General features: G+C 40.5%; 1 protein-coding gene across 9 annotated transcripts in view; it reads left to right on the plus strand.

The window, feature by feature from the left end:
• Positions 1-16,771, plus strand: part of TCF7 (transcription factor 7) — a 119,257-nt gene extending 102,486 nt beyond the window's left edge. For 2 of the 9 annotated variants that reach the window (XM_072145824.1, XM_072145826.1), the window contains 5 exons: positions 1,895-2,057; positions 3,846-3,965; positions 7,193-7,241; positions 10,436-10,508; positions 16,163-16,771. In XM_072145824.1, the coding sequence (XP_072001925.1) occupies positions 1,895-2,057; positions 3,846-3,965; positions 7,193-7,241; positions 10,436-10,508; positions 16,163-16,466 (709 nt within the window). In that variant the 3' untranslated portion in view covers positions 16,467-16,771. Of the gene's footprint in view, positions 1-1,894; positions 2,058-3,845; positions 3,966-7,192; positions 7,242-10,435; positions 10,509-16,139 lie in introns of all 9 variants that reach the window. The other 7 variants (XM_072145825.1, XM_072145827.1, XM_072145830.1 and 4 more) reach the window with 6 other exon arrangements.
• The last annotated feature ends 2,676 nt before the right edge of the window (positions 16,772-19,447 follow it).

The following is a 19,447-nucleotide window of genomic DNA, read 5'->3' on the forward strand; positions in this document are numbered from 1 at the left end:
TATTATTATTATGTAGCAGTCTGCTGGCGAAAAAAAAGTGTTGAAAATCCAGAACGCCTTAAAATAGTCCACAGCCGACAATCAGTTCTCAGCTCTGGACATCGAGACAAGTTAGAATCACTGAGCAATAAATAACAATTTGCATTTTCAGAAACTCACAGTGGCACTGGGCTTACTGCAGGTTTTTCTGGAGGATGTGGATTACTTTTTTTGTATAAAGCCTATCCACTCTGCAGAAAATTACATTGTGACTATCCTGCAGCCAAGCACCATGTGTCTCCTGGCCTAGAATGGAACTCACATGGAAGAGCTGTACAAACACAATAGGGAGATGAATCACTCTGTCTACACCAAAATACTTGAGTGATTTGCACCTGAAATGCTGTGTGTCACATGGGTTGAGGGTTTTGGACTATTTTTGGGCAGTCTAAAGACATGACTATATACATGTTTGATTTACTTTTAGTGAATTTCTTTAGTGGGCAAAATGTCTGATATCTGCTGTATCGTATATACATAAGAAGCAGCTTGTGTGTCTTTGTAAACTCTGCCTAAACAGCAGCTTTTTGAAGCCATTACAGATGTGACTACTCACTGTAGTATTCAGCACTTGGCCACCAAGCCTCCATTCCACTGGCTGATCTCATGTGGCGTTTTACACAGTATTATCCAATGAGGATCTAATACTGAAGTTTCTAGACCAGTGATGGCGAACCTTTTAAAGACAGAGTGCCCAAACTACAACCAGAATCCTCTTATTTACCATGAAGCGCCAACATGGCATTTCAAGCAGTAACTTATTGCTACCTGTTCTTCAACATCATTCAATTGTATTGGCTCTCCTAAGGCCACCAATGCAGTTGAAAGAAGGTGGGCAAATTCAGACCATCATTGTAGCTTCTCTCCAGGAAAAATGGTTGGTCCAACAGGATTGTCCAAAGACAAAGACAATGCAGTTCAGTCAACACCTTTCCTGCAGTTCAGTCAACACCTTTCCTGCAGTTCAGTCAACACCTTTCCTGCAGTTCAGTCAACACCTTTCCTGCAGTTCAGTCAACACCTTTCCTGCAGTTCAGTCAACACCTTTCCTGCAGTTCAGTCAACACCTTTCCTGCAGTTCAGTCAACACCTTTCCTGCAGTTCAGTCAACACCTTTCCTGCAGTTCAGTCAACACCTTTCCTGCAGTTCAGTCAACACCTTTCCTGCAGTTCAGTCAACACCTTTCCTGCAGTTCAGTCAACACCTTTCCTGCAGTTCAGTCAACACCTTTCCTGCAGTTCAGTCAACACCTTTCCTGCAGTTCAGTCAACACCTTTCCTGCAGTTCAGTCAACACCTTTCCTGCAGTTCAGTCAACACCTTTCCTGCAGTTCAGTCAACACCTTTCCTGCAGTTCAGTCAACACCTTTCCTGCAGTTCAGTCAACACCTTTCCTGCAGTTCAGTCAACACCTTTCCTGCAGTTCAGTCAACACCTTTCCTGCAGTTCAGTCAACACCTTTCCTGCAGTTCAGTCAACACCTTTCCTGCAGTTCAGTCAACACCTTTCCTGCAGTTCAGTCAACACCTTTCCTGCAGTTTAGTCAACACCTTTCCTGCAGTTTCAAACAGCCAGTGAAATGTCGCTTTAAAATAGCACTGAGAGCAGCATCCCTTAAGTTGCCTGGGACTGCTGGAAGATTTGTCCTGTTTGGTGAAATTTGGGTGATGGCCTGAGTGCCCACACAAAGGGCTCCGAGTGCCACCTCTGGCACCCGTGCCATAGGTTCGCCACCACTGTTCTAGAACTTCGGCTATTAGATTTTCAAACACATAGACAAAAGTACATCAAATTGTGTGAAATTGATTTTAAGCCATTTTAACAATCTGTATGTTTTCTAATCATCACTGTCCAGGAAGCCTCACTCGGAACCAAAAAGAGAAAAGGAACCCAAGAAACCAACCATTAAGAAACCACTGAATGCTTTTATGTTATATATGAAAGAGATGCGAGCAAAGGTGATTGCTGAGTGCACACTAAAAGAGAGTGCAGCAATCAATCAAATTCTAGGAAGGAGGGTGAGTGTCGGCCAAGTATCTATTACATAAAATAGTAATAATTATACAGTAATAAATAAATGGGGATCTACTGTACCATGTGACAGCTAAATATTATCAAAAAGCTATTTGAAATTGAATCATTGCGGGGGTTTTAGTGGTGAATCGTGCCTGATAAAGAACTCACAATCTTGCTGGCAAGCAATTTTTTTTTTTTTAATTGTATTATGCAGGCAGTCCCGGGTTACATACAAGATAAGTTCCTTGGGTTTGTACTTAAGTTGAATTTGTATGTAAGTTGGAACTGTATATTTTAAAATTGTAGCTCCAGACAAACATTTTTTTTGTCCCAGTGACAATTGGATTTTCAAAATTTTTTTTTGCTGTAATTGGATCAAGGATTATCAAAAAAAACTTCATTACAGACACATTGTTACCTGGGACTAAAGAAAAGCATCTAGAGAGCTTCACCAGAGGTCACAGTGGGCAAAGAGGTCCGTCTGTAACTAGGGGTTGTCTCTAAGTCGGATTTCCTTAAGTAGGGGACCGCCTGTAGTGTCATATATCACCAGTACATAATTTCAGCAGACCATTTGCACAGGCAAACATATAACATTCAATTAAAGTTAAGATCTACTTTAAAGGAAACCTACCACCACAAATCTACCTATAAAGGTAGATCGGGTGGTAGGTGGATCAATAGGACGTGAGGATAGCCCTTATAAGGGCTAATCCTCACGCCCCCGCACTTTTTTGGTAACTTTTATTAAACTAGTATGCAAATTTTGTTATGCAGCTACTGGGGCGTGGAGTAGCCACATCTGAGGTTACATGCGCAGAACAGCAGGCACGCTCCTGTGCAACTCCGGCTTCGGAGCAGTGACGGCGCGGGCCTGCTGTTCTGCGCACGCCGGACGATCGGCAGCTATGAGGAGCTGCGCGCCGAAGATAGTGAGTAGGAGGAGAAAACAGGCTACCGGGGCGTGGAGTAGCCGCCTTGTGTAACCTCAGATGCAGCTACTCCACGCCTCAGTAGCCGCATAACAAAATTTGCATACTAGTTTAATAAAAGTTACCAAAAAAGTGCGGGGACGTGAGGATTAGCCCTTAAAAGGGCTATCCTCACGTCCTATTGATCCACCTACCAGCCGATCTACCTTTTATAGGTAGATTTGTGGTGGTAGGTTCCCTATAAAGGTGCTGACTAGAAATAACATATTCATGAAAAAGTCATCAATAATTCACTGATGGGGGCTCACAGGTGGCTGGCACCAGTCAGCTGTCCGGTGCTGTGTTAAGAAAGAGCTAGCAGCTTGAAGCAATAGGCTCCATGTACCTGTAGCAAGCCACTTATTCACTTTTAATTGGAATATGGCAGAGCCAACTTTTTTAACTCCTTGTGTAGCCTAAGAAGTTGCTTTATTCCAAAACATCTCTCCTGACCATGGGGGGGTGCAGTATTGTAGCTGTGGACTTTGCTCACATCTCTTTACAGCTGCAATACTGGCGCAAACAGTGGTCTGGTGTGATGCTGTTTTTTGAAAGTAAAAATCTCTGACAAAGACCTCTGGACAAACCATTAATTGTATAATGATAGTTTAACTCTTAGCATATTTATTGTTTCTACTCGTCTGCAGCCACCTAAAAACTGCCAACATATATCTGTCTGCGAACCTACAATGTAATGTAAAAAAAAAAATAATTATAGCATATACCGTATATAAATAAAATTTTCAATCATTGTTACATGCTTAAATCAATTGAAGTAAATCATAAGTAAATCAATTACTTATTTTTATTACTTATTAGTGGCATGCTCTATCCAGAGAAGAACAAGCAAAGTACTATGAACTGGCTCGGAAAGAAAGGCAGCTCCATATGCAGCTCTACCCTGGCTGGTCTGCAAGGGACAACTATGTAAGTACAAAAGTGTGTATCCTACCAAAACCTTAACTTCTTAATCTTCACAATCTTCACTGTAAATGTAGTATGATTTGACTCTTGGATTAAATAAATGAATCGTATCTGACCTTTTTCATGATAAAACAAGTTAATTTCTTATTTGAATGTTCGAAATGTGAAAGGAACTTTACCATTTGTGTTATGCGTTGTGAACCAAATATATCTTGAGAATGCTGTAGCGACACTGATGCAGAAACATGTCTTGCTTAATCCCTGAACTGAGTGGTTTTGATCAAAAAACAATTATAAAATTCAGATAGCTGGGAGCTGCCTGAGCTGTCCAGACAAGATTAACCAACCTGGGCTGGATGACTGGATACACAGCAGTTGGGGAATAGTGCAGCAATTTGATTACTTATGCCTGTCAGGGAAAACTTAGTAATGACGTATTCTCAGCTTATGCTGGGCAGGAAAAGTCTAAAGCCGTGCATAAATAGGGTAAGAAGAGAAGCGCTGGGGCCAGCCACAGGAGCATCGGTACCTAATCAGTACCTAGGCTCATGCTTATGTCTTTAACGCGATCATTTTCCATGAAGTGCCCTTCACCATTCTCATTTACTCAACTGCCCTTCTGCTCTGAGTGAAAACTGTAGCAGGCTTCTTTAACTCAATGCAAAGGGTAGGAGATCTGGAGCTGTTCAATACAGAAAGCACTTTAAACCTTTGAATGACATAATAATAATAATAATAATAATAATCTTTATTTATATAGCACCATCAAATTCCGTAGCGCTTTACAAATCATAGGGGACATATACAACTATATTACATTACAAAGAACAAACAGTCATATGGAACAATAGGAGTGAGGGCCCTGCTCACAAGAGCTTACAGACTATGAGGATGAGGGGGTGACACAAGAGGTTGTATAATGGTCCAGCCATTCTTTATAAGGTGCAGGCTTTGATTAACGATTGTCTTTTTTTCAGTTATGTTACTACTACTTCCACCAAAGTACACTTACCGTATATATCTCTCCAGTGCTCAAATCTCTTGTCAGTTTCCCTTTAATGTAAAAAAAATACATTTTTCGTTTTACTGCATCCCAAATTAATTAGTTTTCCTAGGATTTATACAAATGCAGTGTAAGGCCAACTTTAGAGTTCATGCAAGCATTCCGTTTGCTGCAAATCAATTACTGCTTGTACGTGTCTGCACAGTTTTAGCAGTTACAAATCAGATTTAATACGCTATATAATATGTAAAATATCTCTATACGCAAGTATTTAAACCGGCCTATTTTATAAATCTTTTATTGGTCCAGGGTAAAACAGCCGTTACAGGTTCATCCACATGAGTAAAAAGCTATTCGAAATGTATTCGAGTGTTCGAAATGGATATACCTTGCTCACGGGAAATGACCACAAGGAAATTACTTTCAGTACAGTTGTGCATATGATTAACTCTTGGTTCTATATGTCATACAAAGAAAAAAACATACACAGAAATATTAAAAACAAAGGTATAGGCGCACCTATCAATAATTTACAAGCAAATCATTTCTGACATTGTATTTTTCCTAAAGGATTCAATCTTTAGTAAGGATCCAAAAACCTTCAAGGTTAAGAAGTTTTTTTCTTACATCCCCACCCCTATTGTTGAGCGTAACCTTTTCCAGACCACAGAAAAAAAAATAGATAGAACATAGCAACCCATGGAATGCAGCCAGACACTTTATACAATGTCATGAAAGAGATTTATGTTAGTAACCCAGTTAAGATGTTCTTGTATGGGTTCTTTAAGCATCCTACTTGTGCAGCCAACATAATCTTGGTCACAAATCGTACAAGTGATACAATAGACCACATTTTTAGTATTGCAATTTATGAAATCATGGATGAACATTTCCGTGTTATCAGATTTGTTGGGGGTACGTTTAGAAGTTGTTCGCTCCACATTTCAAAAAGCCCCTGGTATTGAGCCACGTATGTTTGTATTGTTTTGTGCTTATATTACTTGGGGATAACATTCCTCCTTTAGTGGGAGCTCTTGAAGTAGAAAAAGCAAAGCCTTGTTGTAAGATTTAGCGTAACTCTACGTCTTGATGTCAAATTGGTAGGTATGTTCTGATAATACGTTGTTCCTCACTGTGGGTAGTTACAAAAATAGGTCTGGATTTTTGCGTATGTGTAGAGGGGGGTTTAAATGAAATGGAAAGCAGATCTTTCCTAGATCGATCTAAACTAATTCTTGTGGCTCTAAGTTCCATTTATCATATACTCTTTCTTTTAGTCTGCTCTCTATAAGATCCCTTTTAAACTATACCTCAGCAGAGCAATTTCTCTTAGCTCTTAACATTTATCCTGTAGGTACTCCCTTAATTGTATGAATAGGATGACAAGAGGAACTATGCAGAATAGTATTCCTAGCTGTCATTTTACCATTTGTAGATGTATAAATGCATTCTGACTCTATTGTAGTGCCTAACTTCAGATCCAAAAAAATATTGTTTTTGTGCCAATGGAAGGTGAAAAATAGATTGAGAGGCTTGCTATTGAGATAGTGTATGAAGTCAGATACAGCCGCCACATCGGAATCCCAAATGATGCAGACACTTTATACAAAGTCATGTCAGAAATGTATCTAGTTTTTCTTTCTGTGGTCTGCAAAAGGTTAAACTCAACAATAGGGGTTGGGATCTAAGAAAAAAACTTCTTAACCGTGAAGGAATTGTTGACAGGTGCGCCTATACCTTTGTTTTTAATATTTCTGTGTATGTTTTTTTTCTTTGTATGACATATAGAACCAAGAGTTAATCATATGCACAACTGTACTGACCGTGATTTCCTTGTGGTCATTTCTTGTGAGCAAGGTATATCCTTTTCGAATACTCTTGTGATTGCGAAATAGGTCTGAAACGCGTCAGTTTAGCTTTTTACTCATCTGTATGAACCTGTAACTGCTGTTTTATCATGGACCAACAAAAGATGCACATTTATTCAAGAACAAGAGAGTACTAACCTCTTCCATTCCAAGTTTGTGCTGTTCGGGGAAAGAGGCGTTCCTGGGGGATCGTGCACCTGGAGCTGAGCGGGTTCTTTTGCAAGTGTGTACACACTATAGTAGCTGGTATTTCATAAATCAACAAGCAACAAGGTAGCTACTGTGTGTAGCCTAACCTTTTTTTCCTGTGTATTTTATTTATGCAGTTGAATAACAAATCACATTTTAATAGGAATGTTCTAATTCTGTAGGGAAAAAGAAAACGAAGAAGCAGAGAAAAACTTCAGGATTCTAGCTCAGGTGAGATGTTCCGAAGTATAATAAATATAGCTGATTATTTTACCTAATGTAATGTTTAAACATAAACTATGACTTTGTTCTGGATCCAGTCAATAGCCAAACCAGTTCCCTACACTGTACTGAAGAGATGCAACCAGGTTGAAATAGCGCTGTCTACAGTCTACCTTCTGGAATAGATATACTGGTTTGGCTTAAGTCAACATCATGTTTTTAGACTTTGTGTAGGTCATACTTGGTGTTAAGGGGGCTGCCTTTCAAGGTAGCAAAAGGAGGCAGTGTTTTCCATTTAACACATTGGAAAATGTATTTGCATAATACCCAGAATTCCCTAGTGGAATTCATATGAACAGCAATTTCCCAAAGGCACCATCGTTAATAACGTTTTCTCTGTAATTAAAAGAAATACAGAACTCTTTGCTGTTTGGTTGCTTTATTATGTTATTAATTATTTTATTACTCCTACTGGAAATTTATGCGTAAGACCCAGTACACTTGTCCATTTGGTCTTTAGTTTTGTTTTTTTTAAACCCCTTATTGTGAGCCAAAACCATTTGAACTGGGCCCAGTTTTCCAGAAGAGGACTCCCAGTTTCTATAATAAAGTTTGTAAAATAAATTAGGGCCATCCTAGAGTATACAATGAGACACTCAATAATAATTTCAAGGAGCATTTAAATATCGATTATGGTTCAACAATAGTTTACTAGATGATATACACATAGTATATTGAAAACAATTATCTATTATAACAAGCGTGGAAACAGATAGCATATTCAAATAGTGTCAAGCAGCAAACCTTCTTACAGTTGTATTTAATCTAAATCTATTTTGTTGGCAGATTTTCTTATGATAAATCAGGGACACTTACCCATAAGCTGATGCACCATCACTTGGGTAATCTTCTTTTTTTGTATCCTTAGCTTCCTTCATTCCTTCTAAAATAAACTTTTAAAATATGCTAATGAACCCGAGGGACTCTGGTGTGTGCTACCAGAATCCCTTAGTGCTGAAGCATCACAGGCTATAACAATAATCAGAACATGTCTCTCCCTCCTCCCTCTGCCTGTGTAATGTAGCAGCAGCAGGAAGTGCAGAGGGAGACCTGTTCTGCTCATTGTAACAACTAGTGAAAAGACATCACTTAGGGGCTATGGAAACACCCACCAGAGCCCCTCATGCTCTTTGGCAAAATTTTAAGTTTGTTTTAAAAGAAAGGGGGCCATGAATAACAAAATAAGCAGATTTTGAGGAAGTGTCCCTGGTTTGTCATGCTTCACTTTGATGCTAGATTTTCTTTAAGTGTACTGTTTTACCAAAAAACCTGGGCTCGTGAGTCTAAAAGTTTATTTAGGCATGCTGTGAGCTGCTTCTGCATTGGTTTAAGCACTCTGTATTTATACACTTTTGTATTAAAGGGGTTCTCCGGTCACTATATGTACTTTTTTTTTTTAACTAACCAGTTATTTTGCATATATTATAGTTGCACACCCTTACCTCACCACCCTGGGCTGTATACTTTCTTTTCCTTCACTTGTCACTTCACAGCTCACTGCTAGAGCTGCATCTCTCCAAGATGGCTGCCCCCATTCTGGTTAAAGACTACATCTCCCACAATCCCCCTGGTCAGCACAACTTCTTCATACAGAGGAAGGTACAGCCACACCCCCAGCAGGGAACAAGGAGCTGACTGCACACGTCAGACCAGAGAGCAGAGACAGTATACAGGTCGTTTCTATGGAAACTAAGTGTAGCAGGAGCTGGCAGTGCACAGGAAAGACTTTGATTTCATGTAAAGGGGGCAGAAGATTTAATGACACTGAATAAGTAAAGTGATAAGTGTGGGGAGATAAGGTATAGTGCGGTCAATCTTTGTCACCGGAGAACCCCTTTAACTCTTGTCCTGTACTGAACTGAACAATCTCAAGAACAGACCGTTCGTATTTGTCTCCGAATTCCTGCAGATTTCACACGTTGTCATGCAAAGAGTGTAGTTTGCTTCAAAAACTATGTAAGGATTTTTGTTGGGAATTTCAGACCTCTGCTACTTTTGCACATGGTCAACAAACATTTTTCCAGTAAGGCTAGGTTCACAGCTAAGTTTAATGCCTCAATTTTAAGGATACATCAAAGGGTACTCATGACAAACCCTTACAACAGAGGGCAAGGACATTTGTCCTGTTCCTCATCCTCCCCCCACCTGAAAGCAGGAAGAGTTAACATTATTGCTGCTGATGTTCAGGGTGTTTCCTTTATATGGACTCCAGAACTGTGTATCGCTGAGAAGATGGAAAGACATAGCTTGCTGCGTCTTTCCATCCTTAGTTGTGTACAGTATACAACGTATACTATGAAGACTGAGGCGAAAAGGGTCAAAATATATCTGCTCAGTCTAGATGTAACTCAAAATATAACTCTTCACCAACAACAAGCAGAGACTCTGAAAATAGTGATGGATTAAAATCCTAAAGGTTATTTGAATTAATAGCTGTGTAAAGTCTTTGGCACACCATAGGGCTGACAAACATCTTAACAGTGACTTCACTGCAAATGGAAGAGCCATAGTGGAGCTTCTCCTTTCATAGATCACAGGTACCTGAGCAGTTTGACTTGATGAACCCATACACATTTGTTGCCAAATGAGGCCGTTTAAATGGGGAAGTCAAAATTTGATGGAACATGGATTCCAATGTGCTTCATTACAAATGAGTCACCACCAGAGGTCTCTTGCAGTGGCGCTTTCCCATCTCCATGAGTGTGCATGTTAATGGGAGAGTCAAAAAGAATAACTTGATCTGCAAGAGTATTTTGCCAACATTGTCATTATTAAATGCAAAAACAGGCGTGTGTATTTTTTTTTATTTAAGTGGAATTTGCCCTTAAATTGTGTTTGCTGCAGGAGGAATACATACTTACATACATACATACATACATACATACATACATACATACATACATCACGGCTCACTCTGATAACATATACTGTAATACAGCTGCAATGTGTGTCCTATTGTTCTACTACTTAATGGGGATAAGGCAAAGAACATAAAATGTTCTGGTTTTATTTTTTTTCCTTTGCAGACACTTACATCTATTTTGTCTGAATCTTCAAGTTTAAGTGGCTAAATACCTGTTGCATCTTTCTTTCCTTTTTTTTGTGTGCCTTTGCCTCTTCCCTGCGCATGTCTCTATACTCAGATCCTGGCTCCCCTAAGAAATGCAGAGCTCGCTTTGGCCTTAACCAACAGACGGACTGGTGTGGTCCATGCAGGTGTGTATGATAAACTGTGGCATGCGCTTCTATGTCTTTCCTTCTTTCACTCTTCTGCATGCTCCTCTTCTTCTTTTTTTTCCTTTTTTTTTTTTTACAATCTTTCTAGTCTTAGAGAGAGAGTAAACAGTGCCTTATATTTGACACATGGTTTTACTGGGTGTTTTTCCACTTAAAGACTGCACTGTTGAAACTGGTTCATTCTCAATCTATGTAAAAGCTTAATTTAAAGGTGTTGTTGGGAATAGGTATTTTTAAATCTATGCCTGGGGGGGTCTTTAAAAATAAAAAGGAAGGTATATCTACCTCTCTCCCTGTATACAGAGGATGATAGTGACACGCTTATACAGCTTCTGTGTGTGTTCACATACTGGCGATGAAGTGCATTTACATCCGTGTCCCTGCTACTGCATGAGCTTCATTGCATGCCTGCTACTCCACGAGTTTCTCCGATTTCTGTTCCTCTTCTTAAGATGGTCTTGTGCATTAGGCCTTGGGCCTCATTCACATAACCGTGCTTGTCCAGACCAGAACCCAGGCGTAGCACACAGCGGAATGTAGAAGGGAGTTTTCAATGGAAATCTGAGCGGCCGCAAACCCGGCAAAGTATTGGACATGTCCTATAGGACCTGCAGTGTGGCCATTTGCCGCAGCCAAAAATTGTGTGGACTGATCACAGGCCCCTGTACAGAATGAGTCCTTAGGCTGTTAAAATAATAGCTTAGTTGATTGTAAATTTCCACGTAGCAGAACTCGGATAAGAAATGCACACGGAGACATCAAGATACTTTTCAGCCTTTAGTGTGGAAGTGAGGAGAAAGATTTACATAAGCGAAAATTCTTAATAAAACTAAATAGGAAAATGGTTTAGCCCATAATTCAAGCGATGGAATCATTTTAAAAAATTGCCCCTGAAGGTACACATAGCAGGGAACATTTATCAGGACTTGTATGCTAATTTTCTGTCAGACAAGGCCTGAAATAATCGCAATTACTGGCGGTGTGCTATTTCCTCCTGTACATCACCTGCACGTCGAGGAGGGCGTGGATGACGGCGGAGTGGGACAAGTGGAGCTACACATGCTACTTGCTACAGCTAGCAATCTTTCACAGAAAGGACCTGGTGTATGATTGTATGCTTTCCAGCTACCATCCTGTACAACGGAAGTTGGGAGCACTTATTCATGGGCCACGGCATGAGCACGTCACATTATGAATGTCCTCCCATAGTCTTTAAACTTTTTTTTAAACTTTATCATTCAGTGTCAGGCTAGATCAAAATCCCGATTATTTTATTTATATTTTAAGAACTTGTCTTTAGACTTCTACTGACACACAGGCATCCATTTTCCCCTGTCTGGTTTGTGTACATAACATTGAGCAAGAAACAAGTGCAACAGTCTGCTGGAAGGAGCAATATATGCTTGGTAGAGATCCTTAGAGGCCAACTGAAGCTAAAGGAGTGTCCTGTACAATAATGATTACAATCTCTACATGGGCCTTAACCCCTTAACCTGGTCCTTTTTTTTGTTTTTTCATTAACATTTTTCACTCCCCATCCTTCAAAAATCTATAACTTTTTTATTTTTACACGTAAAAAGCTCTGTGGCGGCTTGTTTTCTGCTTAACAAACTGCGCTTCATAGTGATGGTATTGAATATTCCATGTCTTGTACTGGGAAGTGGGAAAAAAAATTCCAAATCCAGTGAAAATGGTGAAAAAACGCATTTACGCCATTTTCTTGTGGGCTTGGATTTTACATCTTTCACTGTGCGCCTCAAATGAAATGTTTACTTTATTGTTCGGGTCGGTACGATCACGGGGATAACAAATTTGTGTAGGTTTTATAGTGTTTTCATACATTTATAAAAAAAATAAAACCTCCTGTACACATTTTTTTTTTATTTTGTCGTTTCCTGGCGCTAATAACTTTTTCATGCTTTGGTGTATGGAGCTGTGGGTGGTGTCATTTTTCGCAACTTTTCAATGACATTATCAATGCTATTTTTAGAACTGTAGAACCGTTTGATAACTTTTTATTAGATTATTCAGAATGGCAAAAAAAGTACAACTTTCGAACTTGGGTGCTATTTTCCGTTACAGGGTTAAACACTGCAGTGAAACAACATTATTATATTTTAATAGATCGGTCATTTGTGGACGCGGCCAAATGTTTATGATTTTTACTGTTTATTTATATTTATATCAGTTCTAGGGAAAGGGCGATGATTTGAATTTTTGTTTTTGAACTTTTTTTATTTTTTCATTTACTTTTTTCAGACCCTAACCCTAGGTTGTCAGATCCCACCATATATTGCCATAGTACAGTATGGCAGTATATGGGGATTTTCTACCTCATTCATTACAATGTGCAATGAATTCATTGGAATGAATGGGTTAAAACGAGACAGCCTTGGGGTTTCGGAAGACCTGAGGCTGTCATAGCAACGGATACCCGCTCCCCAATGACGTCACAGGGAGTGACTATCTCACCCGAGATCGATGCTAGCAATATGCAGCAAAGATTTACCGGTACTATTATGGTGCACGTTGTTAAGGGGTTAAAGGAAACCTACCATTTGATTTCATGCATTATGAAGCAAACATACCTTGATACTACTGTAGCTACACTGATGCAGGATCATATCTTGGTTAATCCCTATGCTGAGTGGTTTTGCTGATAAAACAGATATAACATTATGATAATAAAGCTCTGTTGCTTCTATAGCTCCTTCAGCGCTTGTCCTAGCACATGCGTTATTCTCTGCAGGAGATGATGCAATCACTGTTCTCCCAGACAGAATAATCAATTGCTGCACCAAACCCCAAGCTGAGTGATCCAGCTCCGGTTGATTAGTCATGCTTGACTAACCCTCATTTGTAATTACAAGCTCAGTGGCTGGCCTGACCCAGCTTTCCCAAGGTCCTGAATGTTATATTTGTTTTTTCAGCAATAACTTTTGCAGATATATGCCGAAAACTAAACAGTTTGAAGCAAATGGTAGAGTCTTTGATATTCGTAAGTTCTTGAATTGCAAGAGTACGTGTGTCATATATGTAGCACAATGTGCGTGCCCTAAGATATACATCGGAAAAACAATTCAGGAGCTTAGAAGACGTATATCTACAATTCAGGAGCTTAGAAGACGTATATCTTCTCATCTGAGCTCGGTTCACACAGATAAATAAACTTTCCTGATTCTGTTTAAGTCTCGGCTCCCCGTTTGAAAAGTGGAAACCACAATACACAGCTATGGCAGTATAGCTGATAAATTCCAAGTCCGGGCGCATGCGAGACCATAACCATTCACTATAACATATAGCTAAGGAATCAGGAAAAACTCCAAGTCCGGGCGCATGCACTGTCTTTTTAGCGCATGCGCAGTATTGACTCTTTCCGGGCTGCACATTCGAACTATTTGTGCAGCCGGAGTCGATCGAGTGAAGAGGTGAACTCCTCCTGCGGGCATGTGAATGTTTGATGGACGGATACTTCTACCAATGGACGCTATGGGCGTATGTATGACATCACAAACAGAGGCTATATGTAGCAGTCCGAAACAGCTGGCTTTCACACTTGGCCCCGGCACCTCTGAGGACGCCACGTACGTGGCGAAACCTGTCGGGGGGGCTTTAGTGTATTGTTAGGTTTTATTTGGCAGACTTAGGACTCTACAATGAATTTGATAAATTTGCAGTTTAGTGGCAGAATTTTGTGTGATTGTGTGTGTGTGTGAGAGGCTTGACACCTTAAGTGCTTAGGCACATGAGTGCTAATTGAAGTGACCACTGAAAAAATAGAAAGTGGCATCAATCTGGAGACATTGAAAAACAGACAATTACGCTTATTAACAACTCTGCAACATTGTAACAACCCGAAACAATTTAAATACTACTAACTAGTGACATCTAGTGACTAAAGTAAGCCACTACCTAATCACTTGTGATTAAAAGACACTGGATACTCTATGTATCACCTTTGAGATTTAAGGGGTTATACGGGTGCTTTCTACCCCATTCAAAGTGATACTCTCTTGCCATGTAACAATTGGAAAGGTTAGTCTAGCATCGGAGTTGAAAAAAAGTTGATCATTTATCCATAATATAAAACTCCACTTTATTAGAAAAAATCTTTAAAAACATATAAGACGTCCTATGGCATGGCAAGTCTGACGCGTTTCGGACTTCTCTAGTCCTTAGTCGTATAGCCTAATAGTTTGCTCCTGCACAGAGTATTTAAGCATGCTGCATGCTAAACGGAAGTGCATGCCTATGTTATCACATTACCAATGTTAGAATCAGATTACAATATTGTACATTCTATATCAATGGATGTATAACAGATTGTTTCTATAATTAAGACCTAGAGGATGGCGTGTTTTTATAACCAATATCCAGAAGGCTTCCCGTGATTTTAGTGCCTTTGTCAAATCCCCTCCTCTTTTGGAGCAGAACACTTTCTCTATAGGAATGATCTGTAAATGTGAAGTGTCCCCTTTATGAACTTCGTATAGATGTTTGGAAAGCCCTGATATATTGGTCTGTACCGCATTGATCTGACTGCTGTATTTTTTTAGCTGCCTATATATGTTCTGCAATTCTTATTTTTAATTTTCTTGTCATCCAGCCAATATATTGTTTGCTGCATAGTGTACAAGTGGCTAAATATACTACATGATCGCTGTTGCAATTGACATGAGACTATATGGGATACTCTTTAGATGTAGCTGTGGATGTAAAAATTGTTTTTTTTGTAAGTTCATAAATTGCAACGAGTCCCTCCACATTTTGCACTGCCTTTATACTCTCTTGCCATGTCTCACTAGATATAAATAGTGGTGCTAGATATGTTAACAATCATAACACACAACACTTAAGCCACAAAGAAAAACTTCTATAACTATACTGCCAGTCATGAGTCTAGGTCTGTAGATTTTTAACTTCACCTTCACTAGTGTCATTGTTCATTTCAAATTTTTAATGAGAATAAATAAAGGTTATTAGTTTTATGGGAAACAAATTATTCCCAAGTACTTGACCAATGGGTCTTAGTGAGGCCATTTCCAGGCCATATTTTTGTGAAATATGGTCATGTGATGTGACATAGGTGTACTAATAGATGTCCTGTGATCAGATTCTTCCAGCTGAGCCGTAGATCTCTGCAGTTCTTCCAGAGGGACTCTTGGCCTATTTGCTGTTCTCTAATTGGTGCTTTCCTTTTTGGGCTGTCAGTTCCTTCCTCCTTCCACTTACGGCTGGGGGATTGAACAGTCCCTCTGTGACTCCATTTTGTTTTTAGACTTTCCAAAACACTCTCCCACAACTTTATTCCTCAATTATCTGGTGTGTTCCTTGATTTTCATGATGCTATTTGTTCATCAATGTTCTCTATCAAACCTCAGAGGTTTGGGGAATCCGAGTAAAGCAAGGTGAATATGTATGCATGGCATACTTGGTGGTTTTTGTATTGTTTAAGAAGGAGGAAAAAACTTTAATATGATCCCTATGTACAAAATATACCCAGTCTTCTGCTTCTCCAGATTGGTAATTAATAAATATGTTTATTCACTATGTATTTTATATTTGTACAGTTTTTGCAAATGAAATGATGGACTTGCCCTTTATTTACAGATAACTCTCTTCACTGTTCTTAGGCGGAAAAAGAAATGCATTCGGTACCTACAAGGAGAAGGACGCTGTGGGAGCCCAGTTTCTTCCGATGGAAGTGCTGTAGACTCTCCTTTATCTCCAGGGACTGCATTCCACTGCATATCAAATTCTTCATATTCTTCTTGCAAGCTTATTATCCCAACTGATTCTGCACAAAGTGAGCAGAGCTGTTCTCTTCCTGCTTCTGCAAAGTTAACTACAGGACTTATAATCACAGACACATGTCATCCATCTGATGGCTCTGAAAAGCCTGCTGCAGGAGTCTGTTCCACCGCCATGGCAACGTAATTTTTATCGACCTATACCCACTTCCCTTCCTCTGCCATTGGCTACACTGCATTGGACACTTTTTTTCTGAACATGCATAACTAGACTGTTTGAAGACTGAGCTCAAACTCTATTTTGTCTACCAAAAAGACATACTTCATGCTCATTTTTATAATGCTGCCAATGAACTTTAGCAATTTCTTAAAAATTCAGTTTTATTTTACTGAGAGTACAATCTATTAGTTCTTGTATTTTCATTTTCAAAAGTATACATTTTGCAGTATTGTTTACAAATCTCTGGCAAAGCAGGATTTATTAAAAAAAAATGGCACTTGAAACAAATATGTATTTTTCTAATAGATTTTGGATGTTGCAATCCTCTGTACCCAGCATACAATGTTATAAGGACCTTATTGAAGGGTTTGACCAGTTTATCAATTTTTTTTAGTATATATTGCGGTCATAATATTAATAACTTAACTTTATCTGAATATATATAGGTATGGACCATTTTCATAAAATCACGAGCCATAGCCCTCTTTGAGAAATGTTTTCCTGCTCAGCAGCCTGCTGCTCCTGTCCATTAGATGGAAAGAGAGGGAGGGTCATGTGACCAAACACTCCAATGAGCACTTACTCTCCTTAAAGTATCCTGTGAGCTGATCTCTAACAGGTAATGGATATCACTGCACTCAGCCCATCACTGCCATGTCACAAGGAGCTATTATAAAAAGCTGGAAAAAAATGAACAGCCTAAACCAGGGGCGTAACGATCGTGGTTACCGCTCCCCGCGGCGGACTGGCAATATAAATGAGATGATGGGTCTCGACGGGTCATCTGGCCGAACCCCTCAGCTTCCAGCATTATAGTAGTTATATTCTTGTACATAGGGGGAAGTATTATAGTAGTTATATTCTAGTACATAGAGGGGCAGTATTATAGTATTGTTGTCCATAGGAGAGGATAGACGTGTGTGTGTGTGCTCCCTCTGGCCTCTGACCCAGGAGGAGGAGAGGGCAGCTGGGCTGAGGATCCTGGGAAAGCCCAGAGCTTGGAGTGCTGCCTGCAGCATGGAGATCATGGAGGAGCTGTAATGGTGGCTGGTGAGTCAAGTGAAGTTTTTGGTGTTTCTGGACTGTTTCTAAGAAGGTTATATTTACAATGGAGATGCATATAAGCAGATTAAGAGACAATATTAAGAATGAGACTGACCCAAAAGAAAAGTTGATAAAATGTAAACGTAAAAATGTAAATGTAAACCTTGCAGCCAGCGCTCAGACTGTACAGAGGAAGGACATTATTGGAGAGAAGGACATTGATTATGAGACGGTGTACAACATTGTGGAGCAGGGAAACCCTGCTCCATGTAGGACAGTGGTGGCGAACCTATGGCACGTGTGCCAGAGAGGGCACGCGCACCATCACCACTGTCGTCTATGTAGAACTGACCAGGCAGGAAAAGCTGCCGATCGCCGAGAGCTCCAGCGATCTCTCTTACTGTGGGCTGCATCAGACCTGCTCTGTGCTCAAAAGTGCTGCCTAGAGACACAGCAGCAGGTCAGTGCCCGTCCCTCCCCTTCAGCCCGGAAACATGAGGAGAGTGAGAGAGAACTGCCAGAGCACACAGCAGCCGGTGCCCAGTGAGTACAGAGAAGTGCAGGTGGAGGGCAGGAGCTGCTCTGTGTGCATTATACAGGCAGTAGGCAGGTGGCTTTGGGGCACTAAACAACTATAGGTGTTTATTGTTTAGCATCCCAAACTGCCCTTTATGACAGATGTCTGTGGCCACATATATACTGCCCCTGGCCCACATCTCTTGTCACTGTTCCATGCTGCCAGTGATCCTGGATTGCACTACACTGCCCTCTCTGACAGCATGGCATAGGTGCCCAGAGTTCTGGACCAAGGGAAGTGTATGTATGTGTGTATGTGGCCGCTGACATGTGTCATATGTGGTGATGGTAAATTCACCTGCCTGATTCCATGTAGATTTGCTGTTCAGTGCATCCACCCTCCACCCTACAACATACGCTTCACCCTACAAAGCCCCTGCCAAATTAAAAAATCCTTCATATTGCCCCTGGATGGGGGTAGAGTTCCTCACTGGATGGGGGTAGAGTTCCTCACTGGATGGGGGTAGAGTTCCTCACTGGATGGGGGTAGAGTTCCTCACTGGATGGGGGTAGAGTTCCTCACTGGATGGGGGTAGAGTTCCTCACTGGATGGGGGTAGAGTTCCTCACTGGATGGGGGTAGAGTTCCTCACTGGATGGGGGTAGAGTTCCTCACTGGATGGGGGTAGAGTTCCTCACTGGTAGTGTTCTCCGCTGTATTTGCTCCTGCTTTGTAATATAATTGGTGATGTTGGATTTTCTTTAGTGGTCTGTTTATTATCAGTATAGTGGTATTTATCTTGTTGTACCGGTAATGGTCATCATGTAGCATTATTATACACTCACCGGCCACGTTATTAGGTGCACCATGCTAGTAACGGGTTGGACCCCCTTTACCCTTCAGAACTGCCTCGATTCTTCGTGGCATAGATTCAACAAGGTGCTGGAAGCATTCCTCAGAGATTTTGGTCCATATTGACATGATGGCATCACACAGTTGCCGTAGATTTGTCGGCTGCACATCCATGATGCGAATCTCCCGTTCCACCACATCCCAAAGATGCTCTATTGGATTGAGATCTGGTGACTGTGAAGGCCATTTGAGTACAGTGAACTCATTGTCATGTTCAAGAAACCAGTCTGAGATGATTCCAGCTTTATGACATAGCACATTATCCTGCTGAAAGTAGCCATCAGCTGTTGGGTACATTGTGGTCATAAAGGGATGGACATGTTCAGCAACAATACTCAGGTAGGCTGTGGCGTTGCAACGATGCTCAATTGGTACCAAGGGGCCCAAAGAGTGCCAAGAAAATATTCCCCACACCATGACACCACCATCACCAGCCTGAACCGTTGATACAAGGCAGGATGGATCCATGCTTTCAT

This window comes from Engystomops pustulosus, chromosome 4 (assembly GCF_040894005.1).
Source record: "Engystomops pustulosus chromosome 4, aEngPut4.maternal, whole genome shotgun sequence".
Lineage (NCBI taxonomy): Eukaryota > Metazoa > Chordata > Amphibia > Anura > Leptodactylidae > Engystomops > Engystomops pustulosus.